This window comes from Solenopsis invicta, chromosome 7 (assembly GCF_016802725.1).
Source record: "Solenopsis invicta isolate M01_SB chromosome 7, UNIL_Sinv_3.0, whole genome shotgun sequence".
Classification (NCBI taxonomy): Eukaryota; Metazoa; Arthropoda; class Insecta; order Hymenoptera; family Formicidae; genus Solenopsis; species Solenopsis invicta.
Window position 1 is genome coordinate 6759785 of NC_052670.1, and position 26696 is coordinate 6786480.

General features: G+C 27.3%; 5 protein-coding genes and 1 long non-coding RNA gene across 12 annotated transcripts in view; 2 read left to right on the top strand and 4 right to left on the bottom strand.

Annotated features, from left to right (window-relative positions):
* LOC105195873 (allantoinase, mitochondrial) overlaps window positions 1-19657 on the top strand; it is a 32835-nt gene extending 13178 nt beyond the window's left edge. For 3 of the 4 annotated variants that reach the window (XM_011161493.3, XM_039452069.1, XM_011161494.3), the window contains 8 exons: window positions 18003-18149; window positions 18224-18269; window positions 18332-18428; window positions 18506-18692; window positions 18846-18978; window positions 19095-19267; window positions 19356-19388; window positions 19483-19657. In XM_011161493.3, coding sequence (XP_011159795.1) covers window positions 18003-18149; window positions 18224-18269; window positions 18332-18428; window positions 18506-18692; window positions 18846-18978; window positions 19095-19267; window positions 19356-19388; window positions 19483-19632 — 966 coding nt within the window. In that variant the 3' untranslated portion in view covers window positions 19633-19657. Of the gene's footprint in view, window positions 1-18002; window positions 18150-18223; window positions 18270-18331; window positions 18429-18505; window positions 18693-18845; window positions 18979-19094; window positions 19268-19355; window positions 19389-19459 lie in introns of all 4 variants that reach the window. The other variant, XM_026130461.2, reaches the window with a different exon arrangement.
* On the top strand, window positions 43-6717 carry LOC120358304. The gene is made up of 2 exons (XR_005575254.1): window positions 43-4325; window positions 4443-6717. It is a non-coding gene; the product is annotated as an uncharacterized LOC120358304 (long non-coding RNA).
* LOC105195871 (odorant receptor 63a) lies at window positions 4916-9130 on the bottom strand. Of its 3 annotated transcripts, none has more exons than XM_039452071.1 (10): window positions 9095-9130; window positions 7597-8963; window positions 7354-7473; window positions 7157-7274; window positions 6589-6850; window positions 6334-6516; window positions 6211-6241; window positions 5881-6017; window positions 5246-5375; window positions 4916-5171 (listed from the first exon to the last, which is right to left on the bottom strand). In XM_039452071.1, the coding sequence occupies exons 2-10, from the start codon at window positions 7831-7833 to the stop codon at window positions 5118-5120; spliced, it is 1272 nt and encodes a 423-aa protein (XP_039308005.1). In that variant the 5' UTR covers window positions 7834-8963; window positions 9095-9130; the 3' UTR covers window positions 4916-5117. The 3 variants fall into 3 exon arrangements, with proteins under 3 accessions (XP_039308005.1, XP_039308004.1, XP_011159793.3); XM_039452070.1 differs by having other exon boundaries at window positions 6151-6241; window positions 9095-9129; XM_011161491.3 differs by having other exon boundaries at window positions 6151-6241; window positions 7354-8963; window positions 9095-9129.
* LOC113002990 lies at window positions 9025-10884 on the bottom strand. The gene is made up of 4 exons (XM_026130463.2): window positions 10103-10884; window positions 9491-9743; window positions 9278-9433; window positions 9025-9185 (listed from the first exon to the last, which is right to left on the bottom strand). Exons 2-4 carry the CDS (start codon window positions 9736-9738, stop codon window positions 9032-9034), a joined length of 558 nt encoding a protein of 185 aa, XP_025986248.2. The 5' UTR covers window positions 9739-9743; window positions 10103-10884; the 3' UTR covers window positions 9025-9031.
* LOC105195870 (odorant receptor 63a) lies at window positions 14087-17601 on the bottom strand. The gene is made up of 9 exons (XM_026130464.2): window positions 17435-17601; window positions 17182-17301; window positions 16953-17070; window positions 15956-16217; window positions 15738-15890; window positions 15545-15635; window positions 15107-15243; window positions 14426-14558; window positions 14087-14350 (listed from the first exon to the last, which is right to left on the bottom strand). Exons 1-9 carry the CDS (start codon window positions 17579-17581, stop codon window positions 14297-14299), a joined length of 1215 nt encoding a protein of 404 aa, XP_025986249.1. The 5' UTR covers window positions 17582-17601; the 3' UTR covers window positions 14087-14296.
* A 959-nt stretch (window positions 19658-20616) lies between the features above and the next one.
* LOC105195875 (odorant receptor 63a) lies at window positions 20617-25868 on the bottom strand. Of its 2 annotated transcripts, XM_011161496.3 has the most exons (9): window positions 24350-25868; window positions 24106-24225; window positions 23886-24003; window positions 22621-22882; window positions 22406-22552; window positions 21922-22012; window positions 21500-21636; window positions 20959-21091; window positions 20617-20877 (listed from the first exon to the last, which is right to left on the bottom strand). In XM_011161496.3, exons 1-9 carry the CDS (start codon window positions 24491-24493, stop codon window positions 20824-20826), a joined length of 1206 nt encoding a protein of 401 aa, XP_011159798.3. In that variant the 5' UTR covers window positions 24494-25868; the 3' UTR covers window positions 20617-20823. The 2 variants fall into 2 exon arrangements, with proteins under 2 accessions (XP_011159798.3, XP_039307542.1); XM_039451608.1 differs by having other exon boundaries at window positions 20617-21091.
* Window positions 25869-26696: the final 828 nt, after the last annotated feature.

Below are 26696 nucleotides of genomic sequence, written 5' to 3' on the forward strand. Positions count from 1 at the left end.
AGTCTATAATATAAAATTTATATTTACATATTTTATGTTGTACAAAATACGTTATACAAATATATATTAATAAGTATATATTAAAATATGTATTCATTATATATACTAATATTTACATATAAATAATTCATAAGAAACATGATAAACATAAATTTCATATTATGATTTTACTATAAGAAAAGATCACTTGCTATATTGAATTTATTGTATAATATAACAAGTTTCTAAACAAAAATATTTTTTCAATAGAAAATATATATTTTCCAAAATATGCATATATATATTTTTAAGAATTAATATTTTACATCTAAAATTGCTAATATCACCAACATTAATAATGAATATTAATCTCAAGCAAAATAGAAAAGTTCTTACATTTGGTAGAACACGTTTTGACTTTGATCTATTATTATTTGACCAGAATAACAATAAAACATGAGATGCAATAATACTGCCATGATTCCTATAACATTCTTTATTACAAATTCTATCTCCTCCAATCCATACACGAGCTAAAATATATAAAATACATTATATTATATAATAAATATTTGAATTTTAATTTTTAAAATTTGTTTTAATATTTTAATATTTATTAATATTGGTAATTTTTTCTTCCCTCTAAAATGTGTGTATATAACTAATTGCTGATAATGTTTACTTGAAGTCCGATCAGACTAAAAATCATAATATTAAGTAATAATGTGACAAATGCCCCTACACGATATATTGAATTCAATAAACTGACAAATCTGTAAATAAAAGTATGCTAATATTTTACAAAAAATATGTTATAAATATATTACATAGGCAGTAATAAGAATATTTAAAAAAATCTTTACTCTAGAGCAATCTGATGTTTCTTTAAACACATAACGTATTCCTGGTATATCACTTGTTCGATTGCCAGTTTATTCGTGCCGATTTTCATACAGTATCTGTTAATATTTGTGTTTATGTAACATTCGCAGTAGTTGCTAAGATTCATATTATTATCCGGTTTTGAAATCATTTCAATTTGTTGACTGTGAAACCAAATTCTTACAATCTTACGCAACAGAATTAAAGGAGAAAAAGTTATTTATTTGTGTACGTATTTAACAATCGAAAATAAACTATAAGCATGAAGTATACGAGTAATATATATACCGTTGACAGCACTCAGGATAGTCACACCCAGCAAAAGTACACTTGTATGGTAACAATAAATTGATGCGTAATACTTATCCATATTTATTCTCCATTTTATGGGTATCGGAAAGTATCGCGGTCGTGATTCATTAAGAGGCCGTATGATATCGAATAATATCGATTTAAGCGGAATTGTAAAATAAAATGTTATTGCTACATACATTAAAGCTGCATTTAAAAAAATATATATTTTTGTATGCTTTATATATTTTGTATATTTATAATGTATACAAAACATGTTTATATTTATGAATTAAACATACATAAATATATATTTATTTATAATTTATATAAGTATATTATAAATATATTAAAAAGATTATTAATATTTTTTGTTAGAAAAATTAAATGAACACTTTATATGCAACCGAAGAAATTTTGTGTTGAGTTTTTTTTATTAGTTTTGTATTAATGTTTTTTAAATATTTACTAATATATAACGTCTATTATCTTATATTCTTTACTCACTCGTATAAATTATTATCAATTTTCGTGATAGACCAGAATAATTTTTAAGAATACGCATTTCAGATTCCTTTGTAAATATATTCCATTGATTTTCCATAATTTCATATAAACGTCGTACCTGACCATAACAAATAGCTTTATTAAAATAATAATTAAAAAGGTATAAATAAATTAATAATATTTACAATACACATACCTTGTCGTAATTCCAAAACTCATTAAATAACTTAGCGATAAATAATATTATCGAGACAATGTAATGAAAAGTTTCAAAAATGCATTGTGTATCTTCCCAATAATCATATAACATTAATATCTAATCGTAATATTAATTCAAATTATTAAATATATATCATATACTTAAAAAGATATTTTTTTTAAAAGAATTAGAATTACATTTTATGTAATCTTATTAGTACTTTTTATATTAGTATTCCTTATATTCATGTAGATGAAAATACGTGTTGAGATGTATTACCTCGAATAGAAGGATACTCAATCACAAGAAATGAAAGCAGTAACAAACTTCTAACGAATTTATTTTGAAATGGCCAAAGACCACAATGTGATGTACAGTAATATTTTATTGATATTGTATTCTCGTAGAATATTTACCAGCATGGTATTTTCGCTATAAATACTATGATATTGTTGCACTCGCAGCGCGTACACGGTATGCGTAACTTGCGGCGCACTTATTAACATTCTCACAAGCTCACTCACAAAATTAAACTAAAGAACACGAGCTTTATCAAAACGAGAAAATACAGAAGCAGACGTATTCGAGCGTCCATACAGACAGAGAGACTGTCAGAAACAACACGTCGCTAACGAGCGACTCGCCTGTTGAACCGCGCGCGTCGCGGCACTGAATGCCGTAAAATTCGTTTTTCTGAAAAATTATTGGTAATACAGTTCTTTTTTTTTTATTACCGACCTTCTGTATTCCTCATTCAACATCTTAACCATAAAATAGCGTCTAGTTGTCACATTTTTCCTATCAAGTAATCAATTTTTTATCAGCTTTGAAAACATTTAAGACATTGTTTCGCGGCACAGAGTGCTGCGCGTGCCCACTAACGTTTGACCGAAGACACACCCCAATACACCCGCCTAAGGGTTAATATCGATTTCCGTCATTTCTCTCGGTTTTGGCCTGGTTTAACAATTTACGGTTAGCGAGTTAACCTAAGTTTAACTCGCTGAACTCAGCTTAACGCATTTGTGGCGTTCCAAAACTACCTTAAATCTTTGTTAAGGTTTATTTGCTTCGGTTAAAGGTGAATCCCCGATTTTGGGCGTTTAATCAATTTAACCGACTTTTACAACCATGACATCATTGAAATTGCTGTGAAAGTTTCTCACGTCTTGCAATAACTTTTCTTTTGATGTTACATATGGTTATATATGTGCTTCGTTGTTGAATTGAAAGAGAGTATTGCATTTTACAATATACATGTACATATATTGGAAAGTACTCTTAAGATTCATCAAAATTTTTAAATGGCTTTTGCACATGTTATCGTCATCACCTACCGAAAAATGATAATGGAATCAACATCGATTCGACATCGAAATAATTATTTTGATGCCGATTCGACGTCGATTCCATTATCATTTCTTATTGAGCGAAGAATGAAGACTTTGCTGATATTATAATAGAAGACCATATAATGTTAGAAAACGACCTTATTTTTATGAACTTGACGATGTTGATTTTCACGCTCGATTCCGATTGTTGAAAGAATGTATTTCTGAAGTGTTGGAAGATATTGAACCCGAAATTTCACATTTAACAGAACGGTAAGTATATGTATCGGATCATTACAAAATAGCAACTGAGAGTATCTGAAAACTTTATTTGTTTCGTTTGTATTTCAGCCACAAGAGTTGGAAATTTTATAAATCTTGACGGAAGACGAGCTTAGGGAAGTTGTCGTTTATGAATAGTAATTATTGATTGCTTTGATAATAAAAATTATATGAACAGTAATAAGTAGAATCACAGTAATGCCAATAAATTTATAGCTTTTACTGTTGAGAAATTCATAGGCATCTTACAAATATATATTCAAAGAACAAAGTGTATAGAGGGTTAACATTTTTTATATTGTACATAATTAATTTATGATTGCTATTTGTTTATTAAGAACAATTTTATTTCTCCTATGAATCAGCTTTTTTTGACATTGAGATTCTACGCTACTAGTAACCATTTAATATCGGCAGGTGATTTTTCTGGAGTGAGCAAAACGAGTGCTCACAGAATTGTTCACCGTGTAACAAATGCTATTGGACGTCTTCGGCCAAGGTTTATCAAATTTCTTACTCTTGCGGATAAAATTAGAATAAATAAAGTTTTTTGACATTGCACGATTTGCACGAGTTGTGGGTTGCATAGATTGGACACATGTAAAAATCTAGTCATTTGGTAATTAATATTTAAACTGTATATTATTGATATTTAGAAGTGAACTTAATACAGATTGTTTTGCTGTTATAAAAGTGTTAATAATTATTGTAAATATTTTCAGGTGGAAATAATGCAGAATATTTCAGAAATCGAAAGGGTTACTTTTCAATTAATGTTCAAGCTATTTGTAACGTTAATTTGGAAATAACGGACCTTGTAGCTCATTGGACGTCTTATAAGTTAGCGGAACAAAGTGAGCAGAATCAATTTAAACTAATTTTTTTATTTGTTGCTTATTTGTTACTAAAAAATTGCCAAATAAAAAAATTTGTTGCTCTATTAATTTTTTTTAAATAATGTTTCGTTAAAGGAAGTTTATGTTAACGGGACAATACCCTTATATCGAAAAAATCATATGCAAAAATAAGTCAGAATTTGTTGCTAATTCTGTACAAAATGCTAACAATTCGTGATACTCTAACAGTAAGTATTCAGAATGAAAATGAGGTGGGATACTTCGTGCCTTGTCTTGTCATTTCATTGATCACTTTTTACGATTACAAACATTAATACGATATTATGCGTAAAAATAGTCGATTTGTTCCATAATTTACGGGTCCGATTCTAACACTCATTCTTGTTTCTCACACACACACACACACACACACACACACACACGCACGCACGCACGCACGCACGCACGCACGCACGCACGCACACACACACACACACACACATACACACACATATCGGTTTTATATAAGAAATTAATAAGACAATTGAGCATGACGAATATGATGTAAATGTGTCATTTACATCGATGTTGTCACACATTTCGAGAACTCATATTTTAATTACATTTATTTTATTAACGTGCTGGAATGTGTTGGAATATAAATATAAGTACAATCGTTCTTAAAGTGTTTTTGTGACAAAGCAGAATCTAATTATATAAAGTTCTTGAAGAGACTTTGACAATGTCAACAACAATTCAAATATCTTAATCCAGAATTAAGAAGAGAGACTATACAATATACGAAACTAATTAATCTTTGAATGATAAAAATGTCATGAAATAGGATACTCCTGCTTTCACCATCTTAAAGAAAGTACAAAGATATGCATAATTTGTCTTTCACACATCACAAGTAAGTATTTAAGACTCATACATACTGCAGCATAAGTCTCCAGTGATAATGAAAATATGGCAGTTTTTAATCCACAAGGTGTGAAACTTTTCCGAAGAGTTATAAGCATCAATGATTTAAATCTCCATGATAATGCGTACCATTCTACAGCGTATCTGTAAATATAAATTTAAGAATTTTTTTTCACATTTGGTAGATAACTATATTTGATTTAAAAATTAAAATTTTTATATATTTTTTTAAAAAAATGAATAAATAAGCGTTTTTTAAAATTATAAATTAATATTTTAAGTAAAAGTTTGTATTTACATAAAATTTGTATTTACATGTTCTACATTGTACAAAATACGTTATGCAAATATGTATTAAAATATGTATTAATTATGTATTTATATTTACATATAAATAATTCATAAGAAACGTAAATTTCACATTAAGATCTTACTATAAGAAAAGATCACTCGCTATATTGAATTTATGTTATAATATAACAGATTTCTAAACAAAAGTATTTTTTCAACAGAAAATATATATTTTTCATAATGTGCATATATACAATATATATTTGTTTTTAATAATTAATATTTTGCATCTGAAATTACTAATATCACCAACATTAATGATAAAAATTAAACTCGAGCAAAATGGAAAAGTTCTTACATTCGGTAGAACACTTTTTGACTATGATCCATTATTATCTGACCAGAATAACAAATAACCAAGAGATGCATTAATATTGCTGTGATTATCACAATGTGACTTATTGCATTTACTATCTTTTCCAACTCATACACGAGCTACAACAAATAAAAAAATATTACATGATAATACGTTAATTTTAATTTTTAATATTTGTTAATATCTTAGTATTTATTAATAGAGGTAATTTTTTTTTTTAAGTGTATATAACAAATAGCTAATAATGTTTACTCGGATTATGGAGAGACTAAAAATCAAGATATTAAGTAATAATAAGAAAAATGTCCCTACATAATACATTGAATTCAATAAACTGACAAATCTGTAAATAAAAATATGTATATTAATATATTACAAATGTATTACAAATATATTATACAGACAGTGACAAGAATATTATAGAAAAAACTTCACTCTCGAGCTATCTGGTATTTCTTTAAACATATAATATATTCCTTGTATGTCACTTCTTCGCTTGTCGATTTGTACGTGTCGATTTTCATGCAGTATTTGCTATCATTTGTGTTTATGCAACATTTGCAATTATTGCTAGTTTTCATATTGATATCCGGTTTTGAAATCATCTCGATTTGTTGACTGTAAAATAAAATTCTTACAATCTTACGCAATAGAATTACGAGAGAAAAAGTTTTTTATTTGTGTACGTACTTAACGATCGAAAATAAACTACAAGCATGAAGTATACGAGTAATATATACACTGTCGACAGCACAAAAAACACCTACACCTAGCAAAAGTGTAGTCGTGAGGTAACAATAAATCGGTACGTAATACTTATCCAAATCTGTTATCTTTTTGATGGGCATCGGAAACTTTCGCGGTCGTGATTCATTGAGAGGCCATATGATATCGAATAATAACGGTTTAAGTGGAATTGTAACATATGAAAATATTGCTAAAAACACCAGAACTGTAATTTAAAAAAATATATGTTTTTGTATGTTTTGTATACTTTGTATATTTATAATTTATACAACACATGTATATATTTATGAATTAAACATACATTGTAAATATATATTTAATTATAATTTATATAAGTATATAAATATATCAAAAATATCATTAATATTTTTTATTAGAAAAATTAAATAAACACTTTATTGATGCAACCGAAGAAATTTTGTGTTAAATTTTTTTTTATTAGTTGTATTAATGTTTTTGAAATATATACTAATAAATATATAACGTCTGTTATCTTATATTCTTTACTCACGCGTATAAATTATTATCAATTTTCGTGATAGACCAGAATAATTTTTAAGAATACGCATTTCAGATTCCTTTGTAAATATATTCCAATGATTTTCCATAATTTCATATAAATGTCGTACCTGACCATAACACGTACTATTATTTAAAACAATAATTAAAAATATATAAATAAATCAGTAATATTTAGAATACATATACCTTGTTATAATTCCAAAACTCATTACACAACTTCATAATAAACATTATCATTGCGATTGTGATAAAAAAAGACTCAAAAATCAATTCTGTGTCTTTCCAATCATCACATAAGAATATTATCTGAGCGCAATATTAATTCCAAGTTATTAAGTATACATTATATGTACAAAAAGTATATGTAAAAAACATTTTATGCGTTACTTGAATTCATGTAAATAGATATTTGTGTTGATGTATTATTACCTCTAGTTGAATGCCACTTATTTCAAGCACGAATAATGAAATCGGTAACAAATATCTTACAAATTTATTTTGAAATGGCCAAAGACCAAAACGTGACAGTAATGTTTTATTGATATTGTATTCTCGTATAATGTGCACCAACATAGTATTTTTACTATAAATTTTATGATATGAATGACATACATATGAAGAATTGAAAATGAGTAAAAAAGTATGAGGTAAATGATAATCCGTCATTTACATTTGGTACATTATTCATGTGAAATGTGCTAGTGAAATATGTTATAAATGTAGATGCAACTAATTTTAAAGTGTTTTTTTGTGTCTAAGCGAAATTTAATTGTAGAAGTTCTCTATCGAAACTGGACAATGTCATGACACAATCGCTCAACATCTTGAATCTTGAATTAAGAGGGGACTATAAAATATACGGGGCATTAATCTTTAAGTGATAAAAATGTCATGAAGTAGAAAATGCCTGCTCGCACCATCTTAAAGAAAATACAAAGATATGTATAATTTGTCTTCTGTACAACACAAGTAAAAATTCAAGACTCATACTTACTGCAGCATAAGTCACCATTAATAATAAAAATACATTACCAGGTAGTAATTCGCAAGGTATAAAACTAACTAAACTATTATGAAGAGTTAGAATCAACGGCGACTTTAATCGTGGTGAAAATGCGTTCCATTCTACAGCGTATCTTTAAATATAAATTGACGATGTGATTTATATTTAATGGACAATTATATTCAATAAACGATTAAAATTTTTATATATAAATTTTTAATACGTTTATGGAATGCAAACAAAGAAGCGCAATTTATCACTTACAAATCGATTTTTAAAGAAAACGAATATTATCAGTGTATCAAAAAATTTACATAAAGTTCATTTTATATAAAATCTAGTACATAATATCTAGTATATAAAACATATGTTAATGACATTTATTAATATGATCGAAATTTACATTATATATAATGCATGTGTATAAAAAGCTAAAACTTTATATTATGATTTTACTATAAAAAATTCTCTATATGTTTGTATTGATTTTATAACAAATTTATAAACACAATATTAAGTACTTTTTGAATAGAAAATGTTATGTATAAATTTTTTGAATTGTGCATAAAAATATATGCGTCACAATTAATGTTTTATGTTTGGAATTACTAATATTATCAACATTAATGATAAATGTGAAATTCAAGCAAAATAGAGATTCTTACATTTGATAGAACACTCTTTCATTCTTATCTAACTTTTGACCAGAATAACAAAAGAATATAATATGCAGTAACGTGCCTATAACTGCATCAATATTTTTTAATATCTTTTCTAATTGAGCCAACACGACCTACAATATATAAAATGTATTATTATATGTATATAACGTGTTTTTAATTTTTCATATTAGTTAACGTTTTAATATTTATTAATAGTGATATTTTTTTCTTTTCTGCATAAATAACAGCTTATAATGATTACTTGAATTTCCTCCACATTTAAAATCGTATAACCAATTAATAACGAAATTAATGCCATTGTCCGATACATTAAATTCAATATATCGACAAGCCTATAAGTAATAATATGTATGTTAATATATTATAAAATTGTATTACAAATAAATTACACATGCAGTGGCAAGATTATTTAAGAAAACTCAACTCTAAAGCAATTTGAAATTTCTTTAAATATATAACGTATTCCTGGTATATCACATGCTCGCTTGCTGATTGAAATATTGCATTCATACGACATTCGCAGCATTTGCTAATTTTTATATTCATATTTGATTTTAACATCATCTTCTTGAATTGTTGCCTGTAAAATAAAATTTTTACAATCATCTACAATACAATAAAAAAAAGTTATACGTACCTAACGATCAAAAATGAATTACAAGCAACAACACGAGTAATATGTATACTGTCGACATCAATCAGAATAATTGTATCCATCATAATTAGAATAGTGTTGTAGCAAATAATTGGTACGTAATACTTGTTCATATCTATTATCCATTCTATGGAAATCACGAAGAATCGTGACTCGTTAGAAGGCCATATGATATCAAATAATATCAATTTAAATGGATTCGTAACATATGCTGCTATCGTTAAGTACATTATAACTACAATTTTATGAAAAACATATATATTTTATATTACTTGTATATTTATAATTTATACACATAGATGTGTGTGTGTGTGTGTGTGTGTGTGTGTGTGTGTGTGTGTGTGTGTGTGTGTGTGTGTGTGTGTGTGTATGTCTGTATGTTTTTATTTATAAATTGTAGAAGAAATTTATAATTATATTTATAAATATATAAATATATCACAAATTAATATTTTCTTGGCAAAAAATTATATGAATATAGAATTTTGTTGATGCAATTCTAACAAGACAGAAATTTTACAAAGTTCTTTTATTACATATACGTTATCTAATATATAATGCTAATTTATTTTTATACTTTTTGCATGTACTTACTTGAATATATTATTATAACTTTTTGCGATAGACTAGAATAATCATTAAGAACACGCACTTCAAATTTATTTGTAAATATATTCCAATGGTTTTCCAGAGTTTGATATAACTGTCGTATCTGACCATAACAAATAATTTTGTTAAAATATTAATTAAAAGATGTAAATAAATTATTGACGTTTTTAGTGCACATACCTTGTCTTAATTCCAAAACTCATTATATAACTTAGTAATAAATATAATTAGTGCAATAATGTAATAAAAAGTTTTAAAAATTAATTGTTTATTTTTCCAATGATCATATAACATTAATATCTAATCGTAATATTAGTCGAAATTATTAAGTACATATTATGTACTTAAATAAATATATGAGAATTACATTTTATACATTACTTAATGTTAGATTCATGTAAATGAAAATGTGTTGAAGTATTTTGTTACCTCGAATGGAAAAATGCTCATTTGAAGCACAAAATATGAAATTGATAGGAAATTTTTCACGAATTTATTTTGGAATGGCCAAAGACCGAAGTATGATAATAATATTTCATTAACATTGTACAATCGTAGGATATGCACCAGCATGATATTGTTGCTTGAATGCTACGATACGAATGATACGCACGGCATGTGTTACTACGTTTGCAAGACTAAGTTTGCAGTGACATAAAATTATAGGATGTCAATGATCTAGCTACCGTAACTATCTAAGAACATAACTGCTATTCTCTTATGTCGCATTCTTGTTTTCAAAAAAGTACTTGCAAAATATCTTTTCCGTTTGAACACTTACATGTACGTAATTATATCATTGCGTGATCCTTTAACATTCAAATGCTATTTAAGTATTTATGAGAATGAGAACAGACATTTGGTATCCTGTCTTATTATTTTATCGATCAGTTTTTACGGTCACAAATATTAATATGAAATTAAGGGGTGACGTGTTAGAGTGATCGATTCGTTCGTAGTCGGAGGGTGCTGGATTTAATTCTGACTCTCATTCTTGTTTCATGTATACCTTGGTCTTATAAGAGATTGATCGAAGTATTGAAGATTACGAGTATGAGGTGAATGATAATCCATTTCGAAAATTCATTTTTTAATAATATTTACGTTATTAGAGTGAAATGTGCTGATGAATAAATGTACAATAAATGTAACTTTAAAGTGTTTTTTGTGTCTAAGCGAAATCTATGAAGTTCTCATTCAGAAATCGATAATGTCATAACACAGTTGTTCAAACATTTTTTTAATCCTGACAGAATTAAGAAGGGCAAAATATGTGAAATCTATAATTAATTTTCGAATGATAAAAATGTCATGAAGAAGGATATGCCTGTCCCTACCATTTTAAATCACATATACAAATATGCATAAGTTCTTCTGTACATTAAATAAAATTTTAAGATATTTGTACTTATCGTACCACAAGTCGTCATCAATAATATATAGATACTAGTTGTTAAACCGTAAAGTATAAAAAATTATAATCAACAATGATTTTAATCTTGGAGAAAATTTATACCATTTTGAAGCATATTTAAAAACATAAATTGAAGACCCGTTTATAGTTTTTATGAATAATTATGTTTGATTGAAAAATTAAAATTTTTTTCTTCTTGTGGAATAAAAGCAGATAAGTGCTACAAATTATTAAATTAAATATTTAAGGACATATTTATTGTATGAAATTTGTATATAGTAATGATATATCTATATTTACAGATACGTACATCATGCATAGTGTGAAGACACAAAAATTTGTATTAATCTGGATGTTGGAACGTTTTTCTAACAGCAAGAAAATTAAGCTCAATAGAATAGTTTTCGTTACTGATGCTTATTCTTTTTTAATTTCTCCCTATTTTTTTTAAAAGATATTAAGTATGGATTTATACATAATGATCTTCAATAAATTATAGAACAGCTGATTATTTACGCGAAAAAACTAGCTGATTATTTGTGGATTATATCCTGTTATAAAAGGAAATCAAAATTATTGTATCACGATTTAAAAATGAATGAATATTATTTGTAAGATTTATAAAAAGATTATTAAATTTTTTGTTACTTTCTAAAGGAATATTATATATTTTTTTCAAAATTTAAAAATATTTAAAAATATATACGTTACAATTAACACATACGCACGCATGGATTCATTCACTCACTTACTCATTCACTCACTCATACACACACACACACACACACACACACACACACACACACACTCTCTCTCTCTCTCTCTCTTTCTCTCTCGCGCGCGCGCGAGAATTAATAATTTGCTTGAAATTATATGGTAAATTTTTAGCTTAAAGTAGAAAATTTTTTACATTTGGTAAAACATATTCTGAGTTTCATTTATTAATCGTTGAATAAAAATAAGATTAAGAAATTTATTAACATGTCTATGATTAGACATGCCTATGACAAGAATAAATCTCATTACTTCTTGTTTCTTTTTTAATACAATGCAATATATAAAAATATATATTTATACAGAATTATACACACGCAGAAATTTATATACATATATAAAAAAACTTTTTATTTTTGGTAGTAATGTTGATTTTTTCTTTTTCTCTATACTAATATATGTAAACACTTAATCAACTCAAAAATTCAACCCAAACTTGTAATCGTACCAGTCATCAATAGCATAACACTATTTCATGAAAAATTATTGTAATCATTTTAAACCAGACAAGGTGTTGCTTATAGATTTTTGAATGCTATAATGATGCTTCAAGTCTTTTTTTATCAGCACGTCAGGTTTCTAATATAATTGAGATATAATGTACAAAAAAGATTTTTATGCGATATTTGAAATTTTTTTGTAAAAAAGGTAATCTTCAAATTCTGTATCTTAATGTAGTACATAATATTGTATGTATAAATACATTAAATGAACATATATATATATATATATATATATATATACATATATATATATATATATATATATATATATGTGTATGTATGTATGTATGTATATGAATATTTATTTATTTAGAGGATCTATCACGATAAATTACACTATATGTATGTATATTGATAATTAGCTACAAATAATAACATACACGACTTTATCATCAAAGATGGAAATTTGCTCTCTATCTTAGCAAAATTAAGTATTTAAATCCTTCGAAATAAAAAGAATGCATTTTATATGAGATGTACAATATATTTATAACTTTTGATTAGAATTTCAAGATATCTTCAATTTTGTTTCAAAAACATTTTTAAATATCTCAAATAAAACTTTTTTTTACGTTGAACCTCAATTATTTCAGAATTATCTAATATGCCCGTGAAATTTGGTTTGCAGTCTCATTAAAACAAAAATTTTAAATAAACACCTTATCTGATTCAAAATAATTTTTAACTGTAAACTAGTAATTAGTGACACCCATACAGTGGTACTAATTGAAGAATATTGAATTCAGTTTGACACACCTAATAAAAAATAAAACATAATATTAGGTATAAATATGTTTACAGGTTTTGAAAAGAATAAAAAGATTCTTTATTTTAAAGTGAGTTAATGTTTTCACATATAACATATAATCGATCACTTATATATTGATTGTATCGTTTATATCTCCTGCACGATACCAATCTTGTATCAACACGTACCAATTGCCGATTCCGAAAACTTTGTTATCATTTTCAAATTTTATAAAGTATTCAAAAATTTGTTAGCAACACGATAAACAATTACTTTCATAAATTTAAAGTCCATTATTTTATAGGTTTGTACCAATATAAATACAATCAATATGATATTTGTTTCATATTGATGAAAATATAATGGAGCAATTTTAACTTTTATTCTAAATTTTATATATAAATTAAAATTTATATGTAAAATTTAGAATAAAATTTGAAATTGCTCCATTATATTTTTTTTATATCATATTTTTAATAAAATTCATTAAACTATTATCACTTCAATAGTATTGAAAATGTGAACAGACATTGTGTGCTTTCTTATCTCTTTTATTGATCAATTTCACTTTTTGCTTACAATTTTTAATATATGGGCTATAACTTCTGGTTAGTGCAGTACAGCCAGCTTTAAGTGCTTCTTGTGCCTAAGTGAAAACTACATGGTCGGTTATTCGACGATTTTACAATACGATCCATAAAGATCTCTTATAATATGAGGTACAACATAATACAAAATAACTAGCTTTTGAAAGATAAGAATGTTATAAAGTAAGATAAGGCCGCTCGAACCACCTTTAATCATATGGAGACACAAGTTACTTTCCATGCAACTTTCCATTACAAATTAATTTACAATTTTTTTCTTACCGTAGCGTAAGTTGCCATTGATAATGGAACTATATTAGCTGCTGTTAAACCAGAGGGAATAATACTTCTATAAAGAGTTATAATTAACAGTGTTTTTAATCTTGGTGAGAATTTATACCATTTTACAGCGTAGCTGAAAGAGTAAGTATGATAATTTATTATTTTTACAAAAGAAAAAAAAATAAAAAGAGAATTCTCATAAAAATTTTATATTTGAACGAAATATTTCCGTAAGTTCTACATTCTTTATATCATATCTTTATACAATAGATAGGTAAACATTATAAATCGTAATTTAAATTTTTTAAACAAAATACTCTCTAAATTTTTTGAAGTGGAATTTCATCTAAAAGAGTGGAATTCCACTTTGAAAGTGTGAAAACCTTGCCACTTTTTATCAAAACTGGCAGGATTTTCACACTTTTAGAGTAGGATTCCACTTCAAAGAATTTAGAGAGTAAAACTAAATTTTTTTTTTTTTTGAAAAAAAATCTTATTTATATTATGCACGACATTATAAAATACTGTAAAAAAATATATTACGATTAATTATAATTACGAGAAAAAAAAATCAAAAATTTATAAATCTCAGAAGTCAATATAGCAGATAGAAATTTATATAGACTTTTCAGAGTATACTCGTATATAATAAAAAAGTAATTAAAGTAGAATTATTCTCACATTTGGTAGAATACATTCTGACTTTCATCCATTAGCTTTTGACCAGAATAACATATGATCAAGAGTTGTGTTAACATGCCAATGATTATGAAACCAAATCTTATCATTTCTTGTAACTCATCTAATACATAAGCGATCTGTAAATTAATATCATTATGCATTTATGTGAAATATAATATTATTTTAAGTCAAATTTATATAATGATATAATAATTTTAGTTGAAATTATCATCATATACATATAATAGCATTGAGTACTCGAATAAAAGTAACGGTGACATTGATAAAACAGCGGTTAATTGAAATATTCTTTAATAAAAATTTTTAATTTTTGTCGATATATTTATTTTTTTTTATTTTTATATAGCATATATATTACGTTTTATTCTTTTACAGATGCACATTATACATATATGTATAAATAATTGTCATGCTTACTCGAATTCCAACCAGACTTATAGTTATACCATTAAGTAATAATAGAAATAAGGTAAGAACCTGATATGCTGAATCAATAATATTGACAAACCTGTTAAACAACAATAGTACAAATACTTTATTTTACATAAAATAAATGTAGAATTATCTTGAGTACAGAATAATTGTAAAAATTATTCAGAAAAGAGCTTACTCTAAAGTAAGTTGATATTTTTTTAAGCATATTATGTATTGCTGATATATTTCTTTCTCGCTTAACAATTCAAGATCCTCATCCAAGTAAGGTTCATATTTGCTAACTTGCTTCGTGACATCCAGCTTTGATAATATCTCCTCAAACTGCTGACTGCGAAGTAGGATTCCTATTCGTATTTCATAAAGGGTTTAAAAGTATCGTATAAATGTAGGTACCTGATGATTGAAAATAAACTGCAAGCATGAGCAGTATATGCGACGTACATAGTATCGACTCCAACCATAATAATTGTGCCCAACATTATTATACTGATATTGTAACAAAAAAGTGGTGTATAGTACTTTTCTTGATCTATTCTTAATTCTACAGCTACTGCGAAGAATCGTGGACGTGATTCATTAAGAGGTCGTATAATGTCAAGAAAAACTGGTGTTAATGGGATTAATAAAAATGTCGTTACCATGGAGTACATCATTACTGTAAAATTAGAAATATATTCTTTTGCATTAATCAATTTCCATATAAAATTTATGTACGGACAGAAAAATCGTTTCATGCGGAATTTCTTTATTAAATGCTTATACGTTAGTAAACAATTAAATACACAGAAAAAAGGAACATTCTTGTATTAAGAATGTCTTTATTTTCTAAATGTTAATTGAAATAAGATTATAAAGCGTTAAACAAAGCATGCTTTCTTGAAGAATTTTATATAGTTTCATCAAGAAAAATATATTCTCATTATTCAGCAATAATTGTTGTGAATTGAGAGGAAAAAATATCAGTTAAAATATATATAACATTCTTTTTGAAATTTATTTTACTATTATTTACTATTATTTATCTCCCTTCAAATCATACAATTTTTGTCTATAAAATTTCGTCTCAATTGTAGCGTTTTCAAAATATTCCACTTTCACAAAAACATTTCTTCTATCTTAAAAACTAAGTGTTGTGACTTTTTTTAATATTTAATTGATTGATGAGATGAGTATAAGCAAGATTATCATTGTTTCATGTATATAAACAAGAATATGATATAATTGTATCTTGCTTATATAAATGTAACAATGGTTGTTAAATAGAACATATTAGTTTTAATTTAATACTAATGTTTGATATTCTTTCTTCCAGTATATATTCATTAGAGTAATAAATTATTTATATATCATAATCATACACGTATATTTTGCATTAACATAACGCACTTACTCGAGTAGAATATTGTAAATTTTCGTGATATGTTAGTATAATCTTTAAGAGTTCGAAGTTCCGATTCACTCGTAAATATATTCCAATGATTATCCATAGTCTCGATTAAACGTTGAACCTGTCCGTTATAACATTATTGCGAAAATGATTAAGAACGATTTAAAAACAGAATCTTATTGAAATAATAATTGAAAAAACATAGAAAACACAAGGCTGTTCCTAAACTTACCTTATCGTGATTCAAGAACTCATTTAGTAGCTTTGAGACAAAGGTAGTCAGCAAGACAATTTGATAACAGCAGTCGAAGACTATTCGCGCATCTTTCCAATGATCATACAACATCAATATCTGATAGCGGTATTTATACAACAGCGATCCATAAAACACATTATGCAATAAAAAATTGTATTTAGGATAACAGTATTTCATAAATGCTGATAAGATTATTACAGATTAACATGTATTAACAAATAATTGTTACCTCGATCGAATAGTAACTTGTTTCGTACACAATGTAGCAAATCGGTATCAGACTTCTTGCGAGTTTACTTTGAAATGGCCAGACACCTAAGCACGATAAAAATATTTTATTGATACTGTATTCTCGCTCAATATGCACTAGCATCATTCAGCATCTGCTTTCCGCTTGAAAGCTGTGATACAAATAATAAACTGTGTCGATTTGTATTACAATTATTACGATTTTTCCTATGCAAGGTGAGGCACAGGTTCAAAATTGCAAAATGTCAGAAACCGTTGGTGTGTCAGTTCTTTTTCCTAAGAAAATGATACCAAAACGATACCTGTTCTATGTGTAAATAACTTATAGTCTCGTATCATTATCTAAGACATAGCGTTTGACGAATAATTTTCCTAGCTCAATATTCACCTGTTTTAGTAAATTGCACGACGATGTCGCATGACATGGTAGAGTCTATCGGATAGACAGGTAGTAATTGATCATGAGAAAAATAAAATTGTAAAAAGGGAACGCATCCTATACCTTATTCTTATGACTGATATTCCCTCTTATCTCTTGCATTTTTTAGCACGAATTGCGATCGTTAATAAACGCAGGTGTAGTTGGTTTCAAGTGCTTCTTGTGCCCAAGCAAAATCGATGAATTTCCACATGTCTCTGTGGACGATGTGAAAAGAACTTTTATGGAATTATTGTCTACAAAAACTGTGCTTGCGGTATTTATTATATCACATATTATGCTTATATCCTCAATATATCTATTCGTGACTAATCGTAAATGTATTTGCAGTTTCACGCAGAATACGAGCGGAATGAGGAAACGAATTTGTTAACTGGTATGTACAAATAACACTTTTGTCTTACAATCAGCAGTATTTTTTGTATTGCACGCTTTCAGACGATCCAGGATTGTACGATACTTTCTTGCGTACTCGACCTGATCTCATGGAACTTGATGCCGTAAAATTAATTTGTGATTGGTGCACAAGATACAAGTAAGTCAGAGAGAAAGAGAGAGAGAGAGAAATTTTGTTTCAATATTTTATAAAAATAATTATATAAAATTTTCAAGAGTTCGATGTCACATAGTGCATTTGTCAAGCGCGGAATGTTTACCATTAATAAATGACACCAAAGCTCGTGGTGCACCTTTAACCGTGGAAACATGCTATCACTATTTGGTACTAGCCGCGGAAGAAATACCAGCAGGCTCTACTGAATTCAAATGTTGCCCGCCAATCAGGGGAAAGAACAATCAAGTAATTAGATAAATATTATTTGCCTACAAATTATGTTAATCCTTTCTGTCTAACGATTTCAATCGAAATCTTCGTGTGCCTCTGTTTTCGATAATCGGATATAATGATTCATGTTAAGTCAATTTTTAATTTTACATACAAATGTGTTCACAGGAACAGTTATGGCACGGTATTAAAAATGGAACGTTAGATATGATTGTTTCGGATCATTCTCCCTGTGTGCCAGAATTAAAGACTCGTGGAAATTTTTTGACTGCTTGGGGTGGTATCTCCTCATTGCAATTTGGTATGTATTACGTTGTATAAAATTTATAAGAGAACAGAAAACATAAAATGAAAATATTGTAATAGGAGAAAAAGAAAGAAAGAGATAAGTAAATATTTCTTCAAAAATGCAAATAGGATTATCGCTGATATGGACAGCCGCGAGAACGAGAGATATGTCACTTTCCGATGTTTCGAAGCTATTAAGCAGTCAACCCGCAAAGCTGTGCGGCCTCGAAGATCGCAAAGGTGATTTATTAGTTGGAATGGACGCAGATTTTGTTATTTGGGATCCAGAAGAATCTATTAAGGTCAGTTTCATTGTACGTTGTATTAATCTCGAATAGTAGAGTCACACTCTATGTGAACATTATCAGATAAACTGTCATATTTTCGCAGATCGAGGCAAATGATATTCACCACAAAAATAAAGTAAGTAAATGCGACATAAGCTGCTGATTTAAAGAAAAACAACAAAAATTTTCACGAAAGATCTCATCAAGTCCCCAAAAATTTAACTTTACAGCTGACACCGTATCAAGGGAAAGTCCTGTTTGGAAAAGTAATCGTAACTGTCCTTAGGGGACAATTTGTTTTTAAGGAAGGAAAGATTTGCGATAAACCCGTGGGAAAATTACTGTTAAATAAAAATGTTTTGCAAATGATAAGAACCTAATAAACTTTTTCTTTCATCACGAATATTTCTAATTCTTTATCGTTTTTGTTTGATATAAATTAGTTTTTGATATAAATTATTAATAAAGAAGAAATGATTTATTATTATTAGGGGTGTGCGGGTACTCGAAATTACGGGTACCCGAAATCAAGAGCCGAGATTGAGTCGAGAACCGAAATTCTGTCGGAACCCGAAATCGAGACGAAATCCCAAAATTTTGTAAATTTTGAGTACTCGGATCTAAAATCGGATCAAGAAGCAGTTATAGATCTAAATATCTTATACACTGATGTGAGAAAAAAATTACTAAATTTTAATAATTATTTGTTTAAATATTGCCCCAATAAAATTTTTTCCGAACGTAAATATATATTTATTTAGTACAAGGAGTGTTCACTAATTTAATTATCATTTTTTATTGATTAAATACTTATATACTGTAAGTAAATTATTTTATTGACAGTATTCAAATTTAGTAATTCAATATAAACGAAATGCCTTACGTAAATTTAGTAATTTTTTTCTCACATTAGTGTATCAAGTATTTAGATCTCTGACCGCTACTTGACCCGACTTGATTTCGGATCCCGATTTGATTTCGGGTAACCGTAAGTTTCAAGTACACAAACTTTCTGGTTCCGATCCGATCCCGAAAAAAGTTTCCGACCCGACCCGAACCCGAAATCTCGGGTACCCGCACACTCCTAATTATTATTTATTTATTATTGTTATTAAAAAATTATTGATTTGATATAATTGTAATAAAGAAAAAAAATTATAAAAAATATTTTTTTTACATTATTAATGCAATCAAGTGCTTTTTCCATATTTTTTAAACGCGAAAGCTTAATATTTACAGAGATAAATGTTTGCCCGTCTCCTATTAAATATAGCAGCAAACAAACTTTTTCAAATTGATGTTTATGCAAAATAAAAGTAACGCATAAAGTAAAAATGCGAGGTATAATAATGAGAATATGAACAGATATTGTATGCTCTTTTATTGTTTCTTTTATTGATCAATTTTACTTTTCGTTTACAATTTTTAGTGTGTGACCTATAACTTTTGGTTAGTGCAGTTGTAGTCGATTTTAAATGCCTTTTTGTGCCCAAGAGAAGTTTACATGATCGGTTACTTGGTGATTTTACAATACAATTATGAAGATTTTTAATAATATGAGTACAAAATAACTAGTTTTTGAGAGATAAGAATGTCGTGAAGTAAGATAAAGCTGTTCGTACCACCTTTAATCATATACAGAGATATATGTTATTTTCTGTACCTACATTACAAATTAGATATACCATTTGCATTTTTTTTCTTACCGTAGCGTAAGTTGTCATTGACAGTGGAATCATGTTGCCTGCTGTTAAACTACAGGGAGTAATACTTCTATAAAGAGTTATCATCAATAGCGACTTTAATCTTGGTGAGAATTTATACCATTTCATAGCGTATCTAAGGATAAATGTAAGAATTTATTATTTATTAGAATCTGTTTGTATTGTAAGAATTTATTATTTATACAAGAGAGAGAGAGAAAAAGAGAAAGAGAATTTTTGTGAAAAATTTTATGTTTGAATGAAATATCAATATTAGTTTTAAACATTTTTTATATAATGTAGACAAGTAAATTATTAAATTGTTATTTAACTTCTTGAAACGAAATAAACTTTATTATTATCTGTTTCTAGAAAGAACTTATTTGTATACATATCATTAAAAAATATTATACATTTAATTATGATCACAAGAAAAATTTAGTCATTTTATAAATCTTAAAAACCTATAGAAATTTATATAGAATATTTCTAGAGTAATCATGTACTATATGAAAAAAGTAATTAAAAATAAAATTATTCTTACATTTGGTAGAATATATTCTGACTTTCGTCCATTAGCTTTTGACCAGAATAACATCCGATCATGAGTTGTATTAACATGGTAACGATTACAAAACTAAACCTTATCACTTCTTGCAATTGATCTAATACATAAACGATCTATAAATTAATATGTATTTATTGTGAAATATAACATCTTGTGACGAAATTTATATAGCGATATATTAATTTCAATTAAAACTATAGTCTTATTCAATAATAAGATCTCGAATAAAAATATTGATAACATTGATAAAACAGTGGATAATTGAAAATATTCTTTATAATGAAAATTTTTATTTCTTGTCTTTATATTTAGTTATTTTTATATGGCATATGTATTACGTCTCATTCTCTTACATAATACATAATTATGTAAGATATAAATAATTATGCTATGCTTACTCGAATTCCAACCAAACTTATAACCATACCATTCAGTATTAATAAAAATAATGCAACGACTTGATACGTTGAATTCAATAGATTGACAAACCTATAAAATAATAATATAAATATTTTATTATGTATATTTTTCACTTTTTTCGGGAATTTTAGATATGCAAGTTAGCATTGATATTCGAGATTATTACATTGATTTTCAATTTAATTATGTTTTATTTTCAAAAGCTGTGTTTGAAACCGAAAATAACGACACGCAGTTCGATATGAATTAAAATATATGAAATATTATTTCAGCACCAAGATCTTGCTATGGCCGTCTTGACTTATCTTATATTTAATTTTTTGTATACAAGTCGCGATCTTAAATCTATATCTTATTATTATATATAAATAAATAATAACAAATATTTTAAATAAAATGAATATACATAGATTACTTTTATATGTAGAACAACAATTATAAAATTTATTCAAAAAAGCTTACTCTAAAGCAAACTGATATTTTTTTAAGCATATTATGTATTGCTGATATATTTCTTTTTCGCTTAACAATTCAAGATCCTCATCCAAATTATATTTGCTAACTTGCTTTGTGATCTCCAACTTTGATAGTATCTCCTCAAACTGCTGACTGCAAAGTAGGATTCTTATTCGTATTTCACATAAGATGATTTAACAGTATCGTGTAAATGTACGTACTTGATGATCGAGAATAAACTACAAGCATGAGCAGTCTTAACGACGTACGTAGTATCGAAGCAAGCTATAACAATTGCGCCCAAAACTGTTATACTGTATTGGTAACAATAAAGCGGAACGTAATACTTTTCTTGATCTATTCTTAATTTTAGAGACATCGCGAACAATCGTGGACGTGAATCATTAAGAGGCCGTATAATATCGAGCAAAACCGGTGTTAATGGAATTAAAAAAAACAATGTTACCATGGAGCATATCATTACTGCAAAATCAGAAATATATTTTTTTACATTAATTAATTTTCATATAAAAGTTATATACAAAATTCGTTTCATGTGAAATTTATTAAATGCTTATATATTAGTAAACTATTAAACACACAGGAAAAAGGAACATTCTTGTTTTAAAAAGATGTTTTTATTTTCGAAATGTTAAATTAGTTTATATAGTGTTAAACAAACATAACTTGCTCCCATGAAAAATTTTATATAGTTTCATCAAGAAGAATATATATTTTTATTATTCAATAATAATTTTCATGAATTGAGAAGAAATAATATCAGATAAAATATAACAATATCTTTAAAAATTGGAATTTTTTAATACCATTATTATTAAAACATTTTGCAATAATTAAATGACTGTTATAATATTGAAATAGAAATATAATATTTTGTTGATATATTATATTATCAAATTCTTTAAAAATGATTAAATTATACACAAGGTATAAATAAGTGTTAAATATTCTAGGGACATACTACCATCGATCAAATATTATAAAAAAGTTCATATAAACAGAATCTAGAAATACGTCCAAATTCATACTAGTTTCTCAAATCTCAAAATCAATCTTTATCTCGCGCGAGGATGATAAAATGTAATACGCGAGACGAAGACAGACTGATTTTGAAATCTGAAAAACGATTATGAATTCGGACCTAGCATTCCTAGACTTGTATTCATATAAATTTTTTTATGTCTGATCGATAAGAATATGATTGGAATATCTGGAATTTTTGACAATTATTAATTTACCCTCTATATAAATAAGATTATTATTGTTGGATATACTATTTTGCTTATATATGAAACAACATATATTTAATTAACAACATTAAATAACATATATTAATTTTAATTTAATACTAATATTTAAACTGTTTTTTTTCTGTATATATAACTCATTAGCATAATAATTGTTGCATTATTAATTTATCATAATCGCGTATATTTTGCATTGATATGCATGATGACGTACTCACTCGAGTAAATTATTGTAAATTTTCGTGATATGTTGGAATAATTTTTAAGAATTTGAAGTTCCGATTTATTTGTAAATATATTCCAATGATTATTTATGGTCTCGTATAAATGTTGAATCTAATCAAGAATGATCATGAAAATAAGGGCGAATCAAAAACAGGATTTCATTGAGATAACAATTAAAAGACGCAGAGACGACAAGGTTCTGTCTAAACTTACCTTATCGTGCAACAAGAACTGATTTAATAGCTTTGCGTTACACGTAGTTATCAAGACAGATTCATAACAGCAGTCGAAGACTAGTCTCGTATCCTTCCAATGATCATATAACATCATTATCTGAACGCAGTATTCGTACAACGAATTCATAAAATACATTATGCAATAAAAAATTATATTTAGGATAATAATACATCTTAAATATATTTATTTAGTCTAAAACGGAATAATCAATGCTTATTACCTCTAACGAATAGTAACTTATTATGTACGCAAGACAGAAAATCGGTATTAGATTTCTTGCGAGTTTATTTTGAAATGGCCAGATGCCTAAGAACGACAAAAATATTTTATTGATTTTGTACTCGCGCTGAACGTGCACTAGCATGACTCAGCATTTGTTTCTCGCTTGAAAGCTGTGGCACAAATGATAAATGATACCGATTTTTACTAATTACTACGATTTTTACGACGCAACTACTTGCACAGAGGAACAAGCTCGAAATTGCAAAAAGGCAGGAACTGTGGGCGTGCCAATTATTCTTGCCAATAAAACGACGCTAAAAAGATACTTGTTCTACGGTCAAGAAACTAGTCTTGTATCACTAGTCATTGTCTGAGAATAGTATTTCGGGAATAAATTTTCTGGATCAACACTTATGTGTCATAGTAAATTGCACGACGATATTGCATGACATGGTAGAGTCTATCGGATAGACAGGTAGTAATTGAAAGTACCATGAAAAAAAAGGGGGGAAGCACCCTATACTTTATTCTTATGATTGATTTCCCTTTTACCTTTTGCAATTTTTAGCACGAATTGCGATCGTTACTAAACGCAGGGGTAGTTTTAAGTGTTTCTTTGTACCCGAGTAGCGTCAATAAACTTCCACGTGTCTCTGTGGATGATGTGAAAAGAACTTTTTTGAAATTATTGCCTACAGAGACTGTGCTAAAAAGATATAAATATCATCATTGAATCTATTCATGATGACTAATCATAAACATGCTTACAGTTGAGAGCGGAAAAAACGAATTCGTTAACTGGTATGTATAAATGATATCTTTCGTCTTGGTCGAATTTTTTTGTATGCTTTCAGACGGTCCAGGATATGCACTTTCTTGCATACTCGACCTAGTCTCATGGAATTTGATGATGCCGTAAAATTAATTTGTGCTTGATACATAAGATACAAATAAGTCAGACAGAGAGAAATTTTATTTCAATATCTCGTAAAAATGTTATATAAAAGCGTTTAATGCCATATATTTTATTTGTCCAGCACACAGTGTTTGGCACTAATAAATGATAAAGCTCATGGTACTTTTCCAACTGTGGAAACATGTTATCACTATCTGATATTGATCGAAAGAGATAGTCTCTACTTAATTCAAGTATTGCCCGCCGATCAAGAGAAAGAGTAATTTAGTAATTAGTGTTTTTTTTTCTTATCTTTCCTGTCTAACGGTTTCAATTGTAATCGTTGTCTGTTTTCAATCAGATATTCTGAAATAGTATTTAAAAAGATTTGCTACGCATCTTTTGGTATAATACGCAAAGAAATGTTTCAGATTAATTTTTGAGCTTTTATTTCACTTCGATATTTAGTATCATCAGATTCGGATTTATTCAATAATTTGTACATCAATTTTTAATGTTTATGTATATATGTGTACAGGAACAATTATGATCCGATGTTAAAAATGCAGCGCTAGATATAATCGAATCATTCTGTGTTCCAAAATTGAAAACTCAAGGAAATTTATTCCATTTAAGGTTTTATCATTACAGTGTATATTTATATAAAATTTGTCATATAATTATCACATAATTAATCATATAATTAGAGAATAGAAAACAAAATAAAAATATTGTAAAAGAAAATGAGAGAAAGAGAAACGTACGAATTTCTTAAAAAATACAAAGATTACCGCTGATACGGACATTCATGAGAACGAGAAATGTACCACTTTCCGACGTCTCGAAGCTATTAAGCAGTCAGTCCGCAAGGTTGTGCGGCCTCGAAGACTGCATAAGAAATTTATTAGTTGAAATGGATGCGAATTTCGCGTTGAGATCCAGAATTTGTTAAGTTTATTTCCGTTATATGTTGTATTAATCTCAAAAAGTACAAACTCATTCCGTATCATCAGAAAACTATCGAGAGAAGATTTGCGAGAAATATCTGGAAAGATTGTAAATGCAAACATTTTGCAAACGATAGAAACCTAAACTTCATTTCATAACTTACGAATCTTTTTAATTCTTTGTTGTTTCTGTTTGATACAAATTAATAATAGTAAAAAAAAAAAATTATGAAGAATAATTTAAAAAATTGATTTTTTAAATTAATTTTTTCTTATATTATAATGTTATTAAATGCTTTTTCTTCGTATCCACTATGCGCAGAAGATATGATATTTGTAGATACAAATGTTGTTCGTCCAGTATTACAAATAGCTGATGTTGACATTACGAAACAATTTCAAAATTCAAGAAATATATTCATAAAAGTGAAACTCTTCAGCCAATAAGAGTAACAGCAAATCTTTTCTGCGTATATTGGTCAATAGGGCACTGATATTCGTAG